Raw genomic sequence first — 17,697 nt, 5'->3', positions numbered from 1 at the left:
ACTGTGCTTGTCAGAGGATCGCAAAAGGTGACCACATGACCCTAGGACACGGCAACCGTCATAAATATCCAATTTTGACCATGAGGATGCTGCAATAGTCGTAAGTGTGAAAAATGGTCATAAATCACTTTGCAAGGCCATTGTAACTTCTAACGGTCACTAAATATATGGTTGTAAGATGAGGATTATTTGTATTTATCCTACCTTTATTACTTTATAAGTAACTCAGGGCATATATAATACTCCATCCTCTTATTTTTCCCACAACCACCACCCTATGAAGTAGGCTGGGCTGAGAGAGAGTGACTGGCCCAAGGTCATGCAGCAGGCTTTCCTGCCTAAGGCGGAACTAGAACTTCTAGTCTCCTGGTTTCTAGGCTAGCGCCTTAACCACTACACTAGATTACAAGGAGTACACAGGTTTTAAAAGCAGGTTTGGCCTTTGCGTGACATTTATTTATTAAATTTCTATGTCACCCGTCTCCCCTACAAAGTGACGCTTGTAAGGGAGATGTGAGAGATTCTGTTCCAAAAGGTAGTAGGTGGATCAGGACAAAAACTGAAACTGACATGATTTACTTTTGAATTAATTTAAAATTAAATTTTATACAATTATCCTTCAGTGAGTAATCATTTTCTCCTCCAGTGACACTAAACATGGTCATATGGGAGCCATTTTGGAGGTCTTTGGTGAAGGGTCTTTAGGGCTGTATGTAACCTTCACACTTCCAAGTTCTGTGTCTCTCATCTGTTGCGGGGGAGGCAGATTGAAATCTTCCCCATGGTGTTAACTCTCTCCTCTGCTTGTCTCCTCTTCTACCTTGCCACCATGCTCAGGAGAATCTGAACTTCTGGCTCTCTCCGCCAAAGGCCGTCTCATGACATGTGGCTTGTGCAGCCCAGATGATACACAGCCACTCAAGATGAACGCTGACAAAGCTGGGCAGAGGATCAAAGAGCTATTGTCTGGGATAGGCCATGTCTCCGAAAGGTAAGAGCTGAACTCTCTATGAATAGCATCCCTACATATAGAGTACAAATTTGGCATTTTTATGTGGGTGGCTTGGGAAGCATTTGCTAATGCTACCTGGATTGTCCTGCCTGAGCAGCTTTTTCTTGCACAAGGATTTGATGCTAAACTCTGCAGTGGGATGGAAGGGCGAGCCGCGGCATGATCTGTCAATGGGCAAGGCAGGAGACATGGCAGTAGTGGCTTGATGGGTGAAGTTGACAGCTATGCAGGAGATGCTGTTTGAGGTGGCAGTGGAACCAGAAGAAGCGAAGGAATAAGGGCTCCTAGAAGAGCAGTACATGCTTTGCAGCTCACATTGGAAGCTCTCCTCGAGAACTGGCCTGCAGGCTTCGGCGAGGAAGGGAGGTGAGCCCAGTGCCAATGTAGCCTACTTGCAGGCCCTCTGGTCACTTGGCTGAGCCTTCATACAAAGCCACGCAAAGGGCCAGCAGTTTCCAACATGTTCTGACATACAGGCTTTTCCATTGCTTATCTGTCTTTTGCATATGGATTTCTTAGGCAGTTTTTGCCATCAGTATTATTCAGTGTTTCTTTCTCTTCTGATACCTGCAGAGTGTCCTCCCTAAAAAAAGCCGTGGATCAAAAAAATCAAGCTTTGACCTGCCTGAACCAAGTGATGAACGTGAGCGCAGCTTTGCTGTCAAGCCAGAATGGTCCGAAGCCCATCACGTGCACCATCGCGGCCCACTGGAGCCATATGCTGGTTCAGGACACCTTGACAATCTCCTGCATCTTGGAAAACTCAAGTGAATGCAGCCTGGAGCGTGGCTGGACCTTCTGTGTCCAGCTATTTGCCAACTCCTGTGATTTTGAGGAAACCACTTCAGATTCTGCCACCACTTATACCTTCCCTATAGATCAGCTTCTTCCAGGGAACAAGACAGAGGTGACCCTTCCAGTCTGCCCTGCCGAAGGCTCCAAACTAAACCTGCCTTTCACGGTCTCCTGCTCACTCTACTACAGTTTGCAGGAGATCTTAGGCACTGTTTCTGAGTCCACTGAGCTTCTGGATGACCTCTTTTCAGACGATTCCCCTGGCCTTGCTCTGGACAGAGAAGGCATCTGCCTGCCCTTGAGGGAAGACATCATTGATCTCCTGCAGTGCCTTCGCTTGAATGACAACAAAGGAATGTCTGAAGCTAGCCCACCCGCTGTGGCCATTTCTGTCCCTGGGGATCCAGTTGAAACCTTCTTGAAATCTCTCAAGAGCATGGAAGAGAATGATGAGCTTGTCCCAAAGGGACGGAGTGTCATTGATGAAAATTACTTGGCTCCAACTGTAGCTTCAATCAAAGTATCCTCTGAACTGCTGAGAACGTCCTTGAAGGACTTCTGTGCAGGTGCGTTGTTACCTGTGAATACTTTTTAAACGTCCTGTCTTTTGTCCTCTCCTTGCCCTTCATTAGGTTTAGCGCCTCCAAGGCCCACCTGCATTGATAGCTCCCATGGTCGGTTTGCCCTGAAAAGAACAATGTCTTTTATTTGTAAGACAGCTGTTGTGAGAGGCTTGGGAGGTCTCGCTTGTCAGTGGACCGGTTAATCATGTTCTTGGCCAAGTTATGTGGTGATATAACTTTGTTTTGTTTTTTTTCACACATACAGCACAATTCTAAAAGAAAGGTTGGGGCTCTGTGGCTCTGCAGATGTTGCTACACAACCGGCCAATATGGCAGTGACGAGGGATACTGGGAATCGCAGTTCTGTAACATCTGCAAGGTCCAGGTTTCCCACCGCTGCCCTCCAGAATCCTTTTCAGAATCAGCAAATGTCAAACTAATAGACTGAAAGCCAGCAATAGCCATCTTTGGGTCTTAATGAGTTTTCCACCATCAAAAAGCCTGCAAATGACTCCCCAACCCTTTGGGTTAGCAAGGAGCAATGTTGCAGCCAAACCAGTGACAGAAGTTGGATCACCTTCCTCTTGGCAATTAAAAATAATGCAAGTAGTGCACTGTGTCCATGAGCAAATGCACATTTACGGCTAATCCTGAGAATTAATTTCAGCCCAGACTAGAGTGGATACTTTGCCCAAGGCAAGCAATAAATAATAAGGATACTCAAATTCTTATGTTTATATGAAGTTGGGTATAAATTTGCACAATTTTTCTCAACACGGTAGTTAGTGTTGCAGGAAGGAAGATGTCGAGATTTGGAATATCTTGCAAGGATTGCAAGCAGTGATAGACTGGGACTGCAGACATTTCCTTTGTCCATCTCACTAGAACAGAGAGCTAACAAACCTATCAGTAGTCTAGGTTTTTAGATCTGTGTGTTTAAACATATATAAAAATTTGGAGACTGCCCATCTCACTCATAGATAATGGGGGGGCTACAATTAAAACATAAAATTATTATGTATCTTTTTCTAAAAAGTCCACTGGGATTCTTTTACTTATACCACTGTTTCTCAACCTTGACAATTTTAAGGCATGTGGACTTCAACTCCCAGCAATGCTGGCTGTGGAATTCTGGGAGTTGAAGTCCACATACCTTAAAATTGTCAAGATTGAGAAACCCTGATTTATACCATTGTGACCTCAGATTCCTAAAGTGGGCCCTCACATTCAACAGGATATTAGACAATCAGCTAAGCTAACATCTTTATTATGAAGTTACATATGTCCTAGGCTTATATCTATGAAGCTTCTCAGTCATCCAGGTCTGTTGTCGGTTGTTAGTTGTCCCAAAGGTGCTTTTTTCAAAAGGCAACTGGACTTTGTATTTCCTTGAAGGCGTTTCACTTCTTATCCAAGAAGCTTCTTCAGTTCTGACTGAAGGGTGGAGGATGGAAGGATTCGTATTCCTTGTAGTCATCTGGTCATTAGCACTCTTTCCAAGAATGGAACACCCATTTGCACTATTCAAGTGACCCTGAGGGCACAGCTAAACCTCCAAGTGGCCTCAACGACTCTCAGAAAGAGTGCTAACCCTTTGAATGCAAGGAATACAAATCCTTCCATCTTCCACCATTCAGTCAGAACTAAAGAAGCTTCTTGGATAAGAAGCAAAATGTCTTCAAGGAAAAACAAAGTGCAGTTGGCTTTTGAAAAACGCATCCTAGACTTATACACTCTAAGTATGTTTCAAAAGCCAGTGGGAGAATCGGGGAAATGTCAGTCAGGGATCCCCCAGGGATCCTCATGCTTTTCAGGTAACAAAGATTGCCCTTCTTCCCTTCTTTTGTTTTCTGTGCTTAGACGTGTCACTGTGCTGCGCTGTGCTGCGATGGCTGCTGGCTGAAAATGGCGAAGCAGATGCCCTTCGGAGCCAGGAGGTGGCAGTCATGCAAGGGTTGGCCCCAGATGGAGGCAAAGTGCAGCTGAACATCGGAGAGGCAAGGCAGGAGTTGTAATTGGGCCGTGAAACTTTGACTTTGGGTTTTGCTGATTAAGATAGGCTTGTTGTTATAGAAACGGCTAATTAGATTTAGGTACCACCAGATTCCACACTGACTCTGGGCCGCTGTCAGTATAACAAAAGAAGATAAAAGCACAATATCAAATAGATAATTGAAATGAGATCTTCAGTATAAACACATGTAGAAAACATAGCCAATAAACCGTAGAGCACAACCAGGTCTTCTAGAATTGCTTCAGGGTGGAAACCACACAGATCTCAGAGGTTCTGACAGAATGAAGAATGGTGATGGGTTCTCCTTCATGGATATATTGATGAGGAAACTTCACAGTCATCTCCCAGGGATGCTTTAATTTGGATTCCTACATTAGCTAGGGAATTTGACTCATGGCTTAAGTGGGCTGCCCAAAATCTATGATTCCAGGAAGATGGAAAGTAGTCAGGCTTGACGTTAATCTCCCACCATGGGTGGAAACAATTAATCATCGTTAATTGTTAATGTTGGGTCTTATTGCTATGAATTGCTGGCTGTGTACTCCAACTATAGCTGGTTAATTCTTACAAGAGAGAGTTAGGCCAGCTAAGCCTGGACGATGACCAGATTCTTCTGGATTGGCATACGTAAGTATAATACCATTGTGTTTAGTGCGGTTCCTCCTGCCCCAGCTGAGGGAAGATACATTTCATTGGAGGACAATCAAGCTGTCTCATTTCATTTGACTGCAAGGGTTCTTCTCCCAAAAATTAAACTGACCCCCTTGGAAGAGCAGGACATGTATGTGCAAAACATGTGTCCTAAATATTAGAATAATATTAATATATTCAGAAATGGGAGGAGGATATGAATCTGATACTACCTTGAGGTTCTGGGAATTATCAGGGTAAAACAGATTCTGTCCAGCTGGAGGGGAAATATTGAAGGCAGTAGATTTCTTCAATAGGCCCAGGAAGGATTTTGATTTTTTGTTTAGGAACTTCTTGTATGTGAGAAGGAATTTTGGCTTAATTCTGTCTAGAACAGTGGTTCTCAACCTTTTTTAATGCCGCGACCCTCAACTGGTCGTAAGTCGAGGACTACTCAACCAGTCGTAAGTTGAGGACTACTCAACTGGTGCAGCACCGTTTGCAGAATGGGACTTTTGGCGGGCTCAGCAGGGCAGAGACAGCCTGGACAATTCCTATTGGCTTTTGAAAGCCAATAGAATTAGACTCTATTCAAGAGAGTCTATTCTATTGGCTTTCAAAAGCCAATAGAATAAAAGGGAGTAGCACAGCTAAGGAAAAGGGGGAAAAAATGGCGGACTGCGTTGTTTGGCGACCCCCGTGAAATGGTTGTTCGACCCCAAATGGGTCCCAACCCACAGGTTGAGAACCACTGGTCTAGAAGGCCTGCATTTCACTTCAGCTTTTCTCCACTATAAAAGTGTGTTACTTTTTGTGTTAGCCATATTCTTATTCTTGAACTAGAATCTGAATCTGGTGCTCTGAGTTGTATGCGTGATCGATCCTGGTTAGGGCACGGTCTTCCCATCCCAGTTTTAATTGAGTGAAGATTTGAACTATTTTCTCTTCAGTAGTTTGAATATATTGGAGCATGCAGATTTTTCAAAGTTGCTAAAGAAATAGAGACAATGGCACTGCAGCTGTATTCATCGGGCCAGTTTTTTTCCACCTAGACGGTGGGTTGTACGTAAAGCTTGAAATACAAGTAGCCCTCGACTTACAATCACAATTAAGCCCCAAATTTCTGTTGCTAAGAGAGACAATTGCTAAGTGAATGTTGCCCCATTTTACAACCTTTCTTCCCACAGTTGCTAAGTGAATCACCGCAGTTGTTAAGTTAGTAACACCGTTGTTAAGTGAATCTGGCTTCCTCATTGACTTTGCTTGTCAGAAAGTCACGAAAGGGGATCACATGATCCCCGGGGACACTGCGGCCATCATATATATGAATCAGTTGCCAAGCGTCACGTGACCATGGGGATGCTACAATGGTTGTAAGTGCGAAAAACAGTCGTAAGTCACTTTTTTCAGTGTCGTTGTAATTTCAGATATTCATCAAACCAGGGGTAGGCAACCTTGGCTCTTTTCTGACTTGTGGACTTCAACTCCCAGAATTCCTGAGCCAGCATGGCTCAGCTTGGAAACCTCTCCCTTTCCCCTCAGCATGGCTGGGTCAGGAATTCTGGGAGTTGAAGTCCACGAGTCAGAAAAGAGCCAAGGTTGCCTACCCCTGCCTAAATGAACTGTGTCGAGGACTACCCATATAAAATTTCCATTCTAAATTTTGCTACCGGTCAAACCGCATGCTAACAGGCTGAAGCACAATGTTGCCTTTTCGGTGAACTGGAAAACAATGTCGCCTTTTCGGTGAACTGGAGTCCCTTGACTCTCCTTTCACTCCAGTGACGTGCTCTCCAAGCTTTCTACCTTAGCTTAAATTGGGGGCATAAATCATATAAATAAGTAAATTTGGGAAAAGGGATATTGTGCTTCCAGATGAAATAGCTCAGAACGTGGAAGAAAGGAAAAAAAAATGTACATAATAGTTAACATCCTTCAAATGCTGTTCGGCCTTCAGCGTTCTTACATAAGATGCAACCCTGTTCTCCTCCTCTCTTTTTTTCCTCTCTGAGTGTCAGCGGTGTGGAACAGAGACTACTTACCCCTGCAACATGAAAGGCTTAAAAAAAAAAAAAAGATGATTGACACTTTCTTACTTTGCTTTCTCAGTTTCGCCGCTCGGTGAAACTGGTGGCAGTGACATTCTTGTTTTTCCCCCCCAGGTGACAGTCAGTGACCTGAGCCCAGCAGGTCCTATCCAAGCTGTGGAGATTGTCATCCAGGGGTCTCCACTGGCAAACATGTGTCAGCTGCATCATGCTGTGGTTCGGCGCATTCAGGTATGTGCTGTGGCAGAGGGAAGGAAGGCGGGATGTTTGCCTATCATATCCCGACAACTTTGGTTGCACAAACAAGAGAAGAGATTTAGGTTGAAATGCAGCAAGAGTGGGTCTGCATGGTATTTTCCTGTTGCCCCGCCCAAAATTCTGGGCTGATCTATGGAACAGTCTTGTAGCCACACAGACTTCCTCTCCCTTAAGAAAGGGAATGAATATTCCATTGTCCTCATGCTAAGAAGCAAAGGCTGTTGAGGGCTTTCTCCCATCGTCCGCCCAGAGTTACCTTGCGGAGGAGATGGCAGCACAAAAAATCAAACAAATTTTGAAAATCGTGTCGGTTGTCAAGGGAACAAAAGTAGGTCTGTTATTTTTATGTAGGCCTCTATACCGCTGTGATTGCGTTGTGGGTTCTTAATGTGAAATATACTCCTCTTTACAAATCCTGCCTTTTGGGAATGATAACGAAAATATATACTTTGACGCATCATTTGGGTTTCCTTAAGACTTCGTAGGTGGGAGGTGGGAACGACAGTATATCCTAAAGCGAAGGAGAGTAGGAAACCCAGAGGTGTTGGGCCCAATCCTTTAGGACAAGGGTCTCCAACTTTTCTGGGTTTTGCGGCCTGGTGGGAGAGGGAGGGGCAGGCGCCTTACACTCGCATGAGCAAACACATGCACACAAACAGGCTGCAAGCATGCGCACCACACAAATGGCTGCGAGCATGCGCACGAGGCTCTCAGCGATGACAACGCCTGTGTGAGGTTTGTGGTGTCGTCACTGTCAGACTCGCGGCAATGCCACCACCAGCATGATTGTGCCACCGTCCTGCGCTAGACTCACACCATGGCCCGCCTGATTGCCTCTTGCGCAAGGTTCGTGGCAATGCCGCCACCTGCATGTGGCACGCCGCCGCCCACCTGCCACTCACAGTGCTCCCGCCTACTAGTGGCGCTGCTGCTGTCCACACAACACTTGTGGCAACGTTGGCACAAGGGGGCGGGTCAGCAGGCACACACACGCGCATGCACTGCCCAGCTACTCATATGGTCCGGTAGTGGGCTGCGGCCCATAGGTTGGGGACCTCTGCTTTAGGAGTTTGTTAGGCCATCATCACTTCACATTTGAAAAGCACAGGGGGTCAGATTTGATGACCTAGTCGGATTTCTCACCTTGCCCTGACATTTATTTTCTTGATTTCATTCATTTATACACTCTGCTCGATAATCAATGAGTAATAACAGAATGAATAAATAACAGTTAGGATCAATAGTATTATAGCATTACAACATCAAAACAGCGAACTAAAAATGCTTAAATATACATAAAAGACGAATGGTGTCAGAAGTAAAGCAGGGCTACTGGGAAGAAAGATAGAAAAGAAGGCTATGTTTCAATTTTTTTCTCAAAGCATGACAAAGAAGAAGCCAGCTGGACCAATTTAGGGAGGAAATTCCAGGGTGTTGACAACACCACCAAGGACTGTAGATGCTTTCCCTATTTAATTCAAGGCAGGGTTCCTTTTGGGGTAACACACAAACAAGGCCCTTGTCTGCAGAGTATAGAGCCTGGGTGGGACCATATGGAAGAAACCATTGCTTCAAACAGGAGGGGTTTAATCAGTCCTTTGTCTTTTGATTAACACAGACTCTGATTTTGGAACAAGCTGCCCAGGAGTCTTCTCCCCCGGATGTCCGAGTGCAGTATCTCCACCAGATCCAAGCCAACCATGAGGTAAGCAGCTACCCAGACTCAAGGCACCGGAGGAATCACGTGTGCATTGCACACTTGTTTCCAGCTGGCTGTGGGAGAACTTCAACTACCTGCCTTTGGCTGAGCTCTGTAATTTCAGAACACAGGCCGTCCTTGTTTAACAACTGCTACTGGGCCTGAAATTTCTGTCACTGAGCAAAGCAATCTTAGGTGAAACCTCATATGATCCTACTGCTTAGCGATGGCAGTTCCAGTAGTCCTGGTTGTTAAGCAAGGACCATGCAGTCATTAGTAGAGGGCCTCACACTTTTCCTGCCCTCCTGGTTCACCTCTACTTCAACTCCCCTATCTATCTATCTATCTATCTGTCTGTCTGTCTGTCTGTCTATCCATCTATCATCTATCTATCTATCTATCTATCTATCTATCTATCTATCTATCTATCTATCTATCTATCTATCTATCTATCTATCTACCTACCTACCTACCTACCTACCTACCTACCTACCTACCTATCTCACCTCCATCTCTGCCCTTTCGACGAGGCACTGGAGGAAGAAGATCAGAGGGAAGGGCAGCAGGGTAGGTGGCAATGGCGGAGTGCAGGGCAGCCAAAAGAGCAGAGATTGGGGGGACAGGAAATAAGAAAGTGTGGAGAGTTGAAGTGCATACTGAGGTGGTAAATGTGGGCAGGCTGCCAAATGTCTGAATTTTGATCATGTGATTGTGGGGAGAGGGAGATTATGACAGCTATAAATTCAAGGACTGGGTGTAACTACCATTTGTTCATTTGTTCAATTTCATCTTAACTTTGAATGATTGCTAAATGAATGGTCAATAAGCAAGGACTTCCACAGTTGTTTTTAGCCACTCCATTGAACTTGGAGAGGCTGAACCATCCTAGTTTCAGAATCTGTCTTGACAGAAGCAATGGGAGAATGAGTTTACGGATTATTCCGTAGTTGTTGTCTGCCTCACCCAATCTGGAATCATCTGTGTTCGTTCTATTTATGTGTTCCATAATTTGATTAGTGATACCATTCTTTCCTTCCCTGCCTTAGCCCAGAGCTAAAAGCAGACATTCATATAAAGTATCCTCTGTGATTTCACAATGGAACCTTTTATGCAACTGAGGATTTCACTGAGGATTGAGTTTTGTCTTGTAACTTTTCTCCCTGTCCCCAATCGTGGAAATGCACATTGCCCAACCTGGTTTTATATAGAGCAAGTGAATAGCCCTGCTCCCTCAGGACAAGGTGCATATTAATCCAGCACTATGTTTCCCACAGCAGCCAGTAAGATACCTCTGGAATGCTCACAGGCATGAGACAGAGATACAATGATATCCTGCCATTTCATATAGGCATAATACCATTTTTATCTATGTGCAAGCTCAAAAGATTTACATCTTGCTAAAGGTCGTCATTTAGAGGTAGTCCTTGATTTATGACTATGATTCAGACTGGGGACCTCTCCCCCATCACTAAATGAGGAGGTCATTACATGACTCACACCCAATTTTACAACCTTTTTGCTGTGGTCATTAAGCAAATCACATGGTCATTAAGCAAACCCAGATTCTTGCATTGACTTTGGTTGTCAGAAGATGATTGTGAAGGTTGAAAGGGTGAGGGTGCTGCAGCCATTGTAAATACATGCTGGTTGTCAAGTGCCTGAATTTTGAGTGCGAGGACTGCTCATAAATCACTTTTTCCACTGCTGCCATAACTTCACATGGTCACTAAATGAATCGGTTGTAAGTTGGGAACTACTTGTAATTTGTCCTCACAGCAACAGTAGCTAGATTGATTGGGCTGAGAGACAGCGACTGACTGGATTAAAATTCCTCTGCAGTTGATGTTTTGAGGCCTGCTTTCCCCACTATCTACTCTTCGGAATCCGATGGCCGCAGAGCTGTCCTCTGATCAATTTATCTTCTCTTGTTACAAACTGCCAGTCAGCGAACCTCACCACACCTTGTAATAGATTTCACAAATTAATTATGTGAATAACACATTCATTCTGAGCCACCTGTGTGTAGCCACCGAGTTAATTTCTGTCCAGGCCATAGAATTTTAGCAGCAGATTTTAGAATCTGAATGTTCTCAGCTTAAACATATTCTTAACTGTTTTACTATAAATAAATTAATATTTTTTCCAGAAAAGCTGGAGGGAGAGGAAGAGAAATCCAGAAAATAACATCCTCCCCCAGTATAAAATGATAAGGGGGACAATTTGAAACCTCACCACCACAGTGGCCAAGGATCCCCATCAAGACACCTCTGTTATAGTTTGCCTACTCTCCTGCTTTGTCCAACTGGAGGGTTTTTTGCCTTCTGTTTGGGAGAGATCCTTTCAGCCAGAACGCTCCAGAAAAAAAATAGAAAAAAAGTACTTTGGATCTTCCTGTACGAAGACCAGAAGCCCTGACTGTAACGAATCCAGAATCACAGAATAGCTGCAGGACACCGCCGTCTTGTGCAGGGAGAAAGATTTAATGGGAAATCCCCTGATTTGAATTCAATACGTAGATATAGTCCCTGCTTAATGGTCACAATTGGAAGTCACAGTGACTCCATCACTAAGCATTGATGTTATTAAGGGAGACATCACGTGACCACGATTTTTATTTTTATTGCTGGCCTCTCCATTGACTCTGCTTGTGGGAAGCCAGCCGTGAAGCGCTTGAATGTGATCACATCACAAGATGATTTGACAATTGTGTGACTGAGGACCAATCATATTTTTTAAGCACCGTCGTAATTTTTAATGGTCACTAAATGGGGCAGATGTTAAGTGAGGACCATCTGTATTATGTATCAGTCTATATCGCCAGATTCTAGGTAGTGTATACAAAACATAAAAGCAACCCATATAAGAAAACAGTATGATCCTCCCCTCCCATACAGAAGACACTAGTACTCTCCCACCAAAACCTATAAAAGTAGAAAAGGTGGCAGACCAGTCACCTGCTGGAAATTGTTTTCACAGCTTTGCAAAATATTAGCCCCAAATGGGCCAGTTCTACCTTTGGAGGTGGCATGTTGCAGAATGAGCAGGATATATCAGGAAAGACCCTGTGGTGGGGCTGCCAGACATTGAGCGAGCCCTCATTAGATGACAGGACAAGCAGGAACATCTTGGAGACCACAGTCCCCGTTGAGCGTAGACAAAGGTCATAGGTTTTATAGGTAGCTAATAGAATGCCTGAAGGATAGGAACTGCATTGTAGTTCCAAGGTGTCTTCAAAGGCAGCCCCAAATAAAGTACATTGCAGAAGTCTGGCTACGTGGGGAGGAGGGCTTCGAAAGCATGTTCTTTAGTTGGGCATGAGCCTGCCTGCAAAGGCAACCATTTTGGGTTGGCTTGTTGATCAATTACTGTTCTAATTAAGGAGAGAAGCAACCTAGAACTAAGGAGAAATTTCCCGACAATTACTTAGAACAATTAATTGGTGGAAGGATTTGCCTCCAGAAGTTGTGGGTGCTCCAACGCTGGAGGTTTTTAAGACGAGATTGGACAACCATTTGTCAGAAATGAGCAGAGGGGGTTGGGCTACAAGACCTCCAAGAGACCCTTTCAACTCTGTTATTCTGTTCTGTTAGATGCTGCTAAAGGAAGCCCGGTCCCTCCGGGATAACTTGTGTCTGGGGAATGATTTGGATGCAACGGTGGAGAAACTTCTTCATATTTACCAGCAGCTACGCAACCCCAACCTGGTGGTCCTGTGATTGTCAAGGAGCGGCACCCATTGGAGGATCCCACTGCCGCCTCTACCCAGAGCTGATGGATGAAGGGAGCAGCAGCAGGCTGTGCACTTTCCGGAAGGGAGGCTGAAGCAGAGGCATGGCAGAGGAGGGGTGGAGGATCCCAACGGGCAGACCCTGGCTCCTCTGGAAATTGAAGGATCAGGGGCCAAGCTTTCTCCTGCAATCCCCAGTCCTCTTCCCTTTGAACACAACTAGCTCCCCCGCCCTCCCTCCCTCCTAGGGTCCATATTTTTGCCCGCCCCTGGAACAGGCACCTGGTTGCATTGTGACGCTCACACGCAGGCAGGTGGCCCGCTCCTTGTGTGCACGTGTGTGCAGAGATGCCCAGGTGCATGTATGTAATTTGGATGGCTAGTAAGACGCTCTCGTGGCTGGGAATGGTGTGTTGTGGATTACCCTCAATGTCTCGTTAGTTTAGCTTTTCTCGCTTTTGGTGGCACTTAAATGTCGCTGTGGCAGGCAAGTCTGGTGAGTTGTCGGTGGGGAAGGGAGGGAGAGATTTTGTTGGAAACGCGATGCCTTTTGGTTCATTCCGAGCAGCAGCAGCCGCCGCCACCACCACCACCAAAGGGCTATGCTTCTAGCTATGTCACATTTTTCAGAAAACACTGGAAAAACAGGCTGTCACATGACATAGGTAACTCAGGGGGTGCTCTTAGTACGGCATCCCTTTTTGTAACGGGACATTTTGCTCCTTTTTCCAATATGTTTCCTTTCTATAAACTACTTGCTTGTCAATTTCCAAGGCAGAGACTCCTGCCGAGTTGTGTATATGTGTGTGTGTTCTAACCCTTCTTTGCTACCGGAGGGACTCATATCGATGGGAAAACGTCCAGCATTTTGTCAAGCTGTTAACTCCTGGAATAGCCCTCCCTTGCTGGGAAGTCCAGTCGCCCTCTCCTCCTCTCCCCTCCTCCTGGCAGCCCCTTGGCAGCTTGGGGGCTTTGCCTGCTGTCTCCCTGCTCAGCTAATGCAGCATCTGTTTTAAAAGCTGCCACCTCCTGATGAATAATTGAAAAGCCACACCACCGGCACTCACTGGCCGGCACTAAAGGCCATTAGGAAACACGCCATTGCTCAGGGGTGAAGGCTGCCAGTGCACTTTCCTCTTGTCCAATCTGGAATAATTGATGTCATGGCTGCCCTCTGCCCTCCGCAAGAGAATCCTCACCTTGAATCCTGGGGCTCTTTCGAGGCAGATGGGGGCTGCCCTCCCCTCCTCATGTGGCCCTTCCCCTTGTAGTTACCAGGTCAGCCTGAAAATTTTAAAGAGGGAGAGAGAGCTGCTACTATCCACAGATGGGGGAGGGGGGAGATGCCTGCTTTGTGCTTAGGGGCTGTCTACAGCCCTGTTTCTTGACTCTTTGGATGCCCCTCGCCTGACCTTTCTTTCCCCAATAGAGGCCAGGGTTGGGCTGTCCAAAGAGCAGCAGCTGAAGCTTCCTATAGGGAGCCCCATTTTTTACGGAAGCGGCACTTTCCCCCTGCTTACCTAGCCGTGTCAGGCTCCATAAATACACTCACACACATCTGTGTAATTAACCTTCCAAAAGGAAGGTTAAGTGAACCTTTGCTGTTCAAGGCTTGGGAATAGATACTGAGCGAGAGGGGGGAGACGCCACTGTTTCCCCAACCTGCCTTTTCTAATTTCTCTTAATATATTGGAATTCAGTGGGAGGCTGCTGCTCCTCATTCACCTGAACCCGTATAATCATGGAGTGTTTCACCAGGGGCACTTGCCGAGGGGGGGGGGGAAGAGGAGCAGGCAGGTCAGCTGAGTCTGAGTGGGAAAAGCAGGGAATCAAATAAGAGAACGATCCCAGCCCCACTCTTTGGAAAAGTTCAGGTTTCAGTTACTGACAGTGCTTATGTGGGCTGCGATTCCCTGCTCCAGTGTCCTCGCCTCCTGCTCAGCAAGTTCTGAGTGGAAGAATTGACAGGTCTGGGTCTATGAGTCTCCTCAGCCTCCCTGCAATGCTAGCCTAATTGGACGCCAGCCAACCACCGTTCAGCGCTGAGCACATACAGTGAAAGCCCAGAGCCCAGCCCCCAGCTCCATGAGGAGCAGGAATAGTTTTACAGACCATCTCTGCTTGGAGAAATCATATCTGGTGGAGTAATGAGGCTGGAGAACCTCGTGGCTGCTCGGAGGAGGAGGAGGTGGCTACTTCCAGGGCCTGGCTGGGATTATTTTGCTCAAGTCCAGATGAATCAAGTCTCCAGACTGCCCATCACAGAATTCATCCTTGCACTCAAAATATAATCTCAGGATCTTGGTCAGAATACGTGACTCCCACCTCGTTTCCTAGAAAGTATCCTATTTGTTTATCTTCAAGAGTGTCAGCCACACTTTTGCCAAACTGAGCTCCGATTTATCCCATATCCTCACTATACACATACCTTTAGGGTGATAAATTTGTAGAGCAGATGCATTTGAGTTTTCTCATTACGAATTGTGTATAATTTCTCTGCAAATCGCTGGGCTGGTCCTGCATCAGGAATAGCCTGGTAGAAATATTGGGATAGTAGTTGCACTACCTTCTTGCCGTCAGCAGAGGTCAATGTGCCATTAACTCTGGGTTGCTTGGAGGGGTTTTTCTGAAGTCCATGGAGGCTGAAGTTGAGTAATGCCATTTTGGCTTTAAGCTGAGAGGTCCTTAGCCAAGTGAGCCACAAGATCCAGTATATTCCTTGTGTAATTTTCAGGAATACATCTCGTGTTGATCATCCCAGGATCCGGTGACTTTATGGCAGAGCCTCTTTTGACCCTGCTCTCTTGCCTCAGAGATAGCAACATCATAGCTACCCAAACCATTTAACTGTCTTTTCCTTATTCTAGACTCGCAGGGGTAGTCAACCTTGGCTCTTTTATGACTCGTGGACTTCGAATTCCTGAATTCTGGGAGTTGAAGTCCACAAGTCATAAAACAGCCAAGGTTGACTACCCCTGTATCTAGAGAGCTCTTTCTCCAACATCACACAATCAGCAAATCCGCTGGGACCAGCAGGAGTTTAAAAGCTCACCTGCTGCTCCTTTCCCAAGATCTCCGAGCAATTTTGAAGCTGCCTTCTGTCCAAACGCAATACACTGAGCGCTTTGTTTTTGTGTGTCTGAAAAACTAGCAGTGTGATAGAGCTGTTATTTCCCCTGTGGTACAGATGCATTTCTTTTCTTCTGCTATCTTTTTCCTATGCAGACCAGCACAAAACACATTATGCCTGTTTCCTGACAATGAGAATCTCTTCCAGCTCAAAACAGACTCACAAAAGGTGTTTTTGTTATACTGATGTAGAGTGTCTTTCCATAAGCCACATAAGTGCCTGGGTTTGAAGCACAACCCAAAGGACATACAGATGGGTTCACATGTTGCATTAAACATGACTTATTTCACCATTTTTGGATTAATACTCACTTGACTGGGCTCACAGGACAGTTGTACAATTATATTTCCAAACTGGAATGACGAGATTGATGAAATCTGCGACACTAAAGCTAAGTAACTTCTGCTTGCATATATGCATGTTTCCCCACTAAGGATGGTTTACAAAAATACAATTAAAGCTGACTTTAAATAGTATGGCTCAACGCAGTGACTGAACCTACTTATACACTTATTAAGTCCCAATACTGTCAGCAAGACTTGCTAAGTAGTAAAAACAGAATCTTTTGCAGCAGCTTGGATAACGCCCAAGTGCACTCACATTGGTTGTGGATAACACACAGATCAAACACTGCTCACTGCTGCAGAGATGTCCTGGCTTTCTGATGAATGCCTGCTATGGGTGCATCAATACATCACTTTGGTATTGTTCCCAATGCAATTAGCAGACATGTCTACTGTATGTGGAAACAAACAAGGGTAGGTTTCATAACGACATGAAAGCTTGCAGTTCTTAACAAGTTGTTTAAATCAAATATATCTGTGTCCCTACACGATTTTTCTTCTCTAATTAGCTGGGTCTTTCAAGCTTTCCCACGTATGAAAAATAAGAATGGGCAGAGGCCTAATCCTGCATTAGCTCAGCTGTCATAACTTTTGCCCGAGTTGGCTACTTCTTTTCTTTCATTGAAATTAGCTTCGAGCTTAAACTGGTTGTTCAACTGCCAATCTCCCACAACACGCAGGGACGCATGAGTGTCCATTCTTTCAGCATTTCGAAGCAGATCGCGATTTACGAAGCCGGTCTAGCCCGACGGAAGGCAGAAAGGTGGGCCTCGCAATCGCACACCTTGCAAAGGTCCACGCCAGACAGCGATGCCATTTTCTGGATTGGGGACTCGCTCCGCTGCCCCAGCAGCCATCCGGCCGGCACCCGTGGCGGATACAGGGGCGAGAAAGCGGCCGGGGTCAGGCGCTGCCGCGGTCCCCGGTGAGAGTCGCTCATCCCCTCGGCAGCTCGCCGTAGGTTCAGGAGAGGCGGCCGCCCCTCGCCTTGCATGATTCGACGCTTAGCGACCGGAGCCAAGGCGCTCCTTCCCTATGACTGAAGCGAGGAACGCGCTTTTCCACCCACCGATTGTGCACGCACGCACGCCCATTTACACCCCCAACTTGGCTTTGCCGGGCAGAGGGCAGATTGGGCGCCTGTGTCCCTCGGTCTGTTTACTCGGGGGGAGGCTGTTTTTTTTTTTTTTTTAGGAAAAGGACGCTCTGTTCTTTCTGCCTTTGATGTGATGTGTTCGAGATAAGGGAGATTCGATACTGCATAATTGCTACTCGTGTGCGGTTTCCTAAGATCTGGCTGGTTCTGAGGTCTAAAGTCTGTCGCTCTGTTTGCCTTATATGGCTCTGTCCGAACTTGCCCTGCTTCCTTTCCCTTCAGGGCAGGAAAATTTGCCTTTATAAGGGCCGGAGGGCAGCAGATCGGGTGGTGGCAGGAGGAAGAGGAGGAGGCGATCTCGCCGTCGCCTTCTTTTGCAGC

At 46.0% G+C, this 17,697-nt stretch overlaps 1 protein-coding gene across 3 annotated transcripts in view; it reads left to right on the top strand.

Annotated features, from left to right (window-relative positions):
* FAAP100 (FA core complex associated protein 100) overlaps window positions 1-17,512 on the top strand; it is a 34,435-nt gene extending 16,923 nt beyond the window's left edge. For all 3 annotated transcript variants that reach the window (XM_039346624.1, XM_039346609.1, XM_039346615.1), the window contains exons 5-10: window positions 838-991; window positions 1,586-2,373; window positions 4,231-4,367; window positions 7,177-7,293; window positions 8,939-9,025; window positions 12,610-17,512. In XM_039346624.1, the coding sequence (XP_039202558.1) occupies window positions 838-991; window positions 1,586-2,373; window positions 4,231-4,367; window positions 7,177-7,293; window positions 8,939-9,025; window positions 12,610-12,735 (1,409 nt within the window). In that variant the 3' untranslated portion in view covers window positions 12,736-17,512. The remainder of the gene's footprint in view (window positions 1-837; window positions 992-1,585; window positions 2,374-4,230; window positions 4,368-7,176; window positions 7,294-8,938; window positions 9,026-12,609) is intronic.
* The last annotated feature ends 185 nt before the right edge of the window (window positions 17,513-17,697 follow it).

The sequence above is a fragment of the Crotalus tigris genome, unplaced genomic scaffold (genome assembly GCF_016545835.1).
Source record: "Crotalus tigris isolate CLP2741 ecotype Arizona unplaced genomic scaffold, ASM1654583v1 scf7180000017551.9496454, whole genome shotgun sequence".
Taxonomy (NCBI): domain Eukaryota; kingdom Metazoa; phylum Chordata; class Lepidosauria; order Squamata; family Viperidae; genus Crotalus; species Crotalus tigris.
This window is presented reverse-complemented; position numbering and strand designations above follow the sequence as displayed.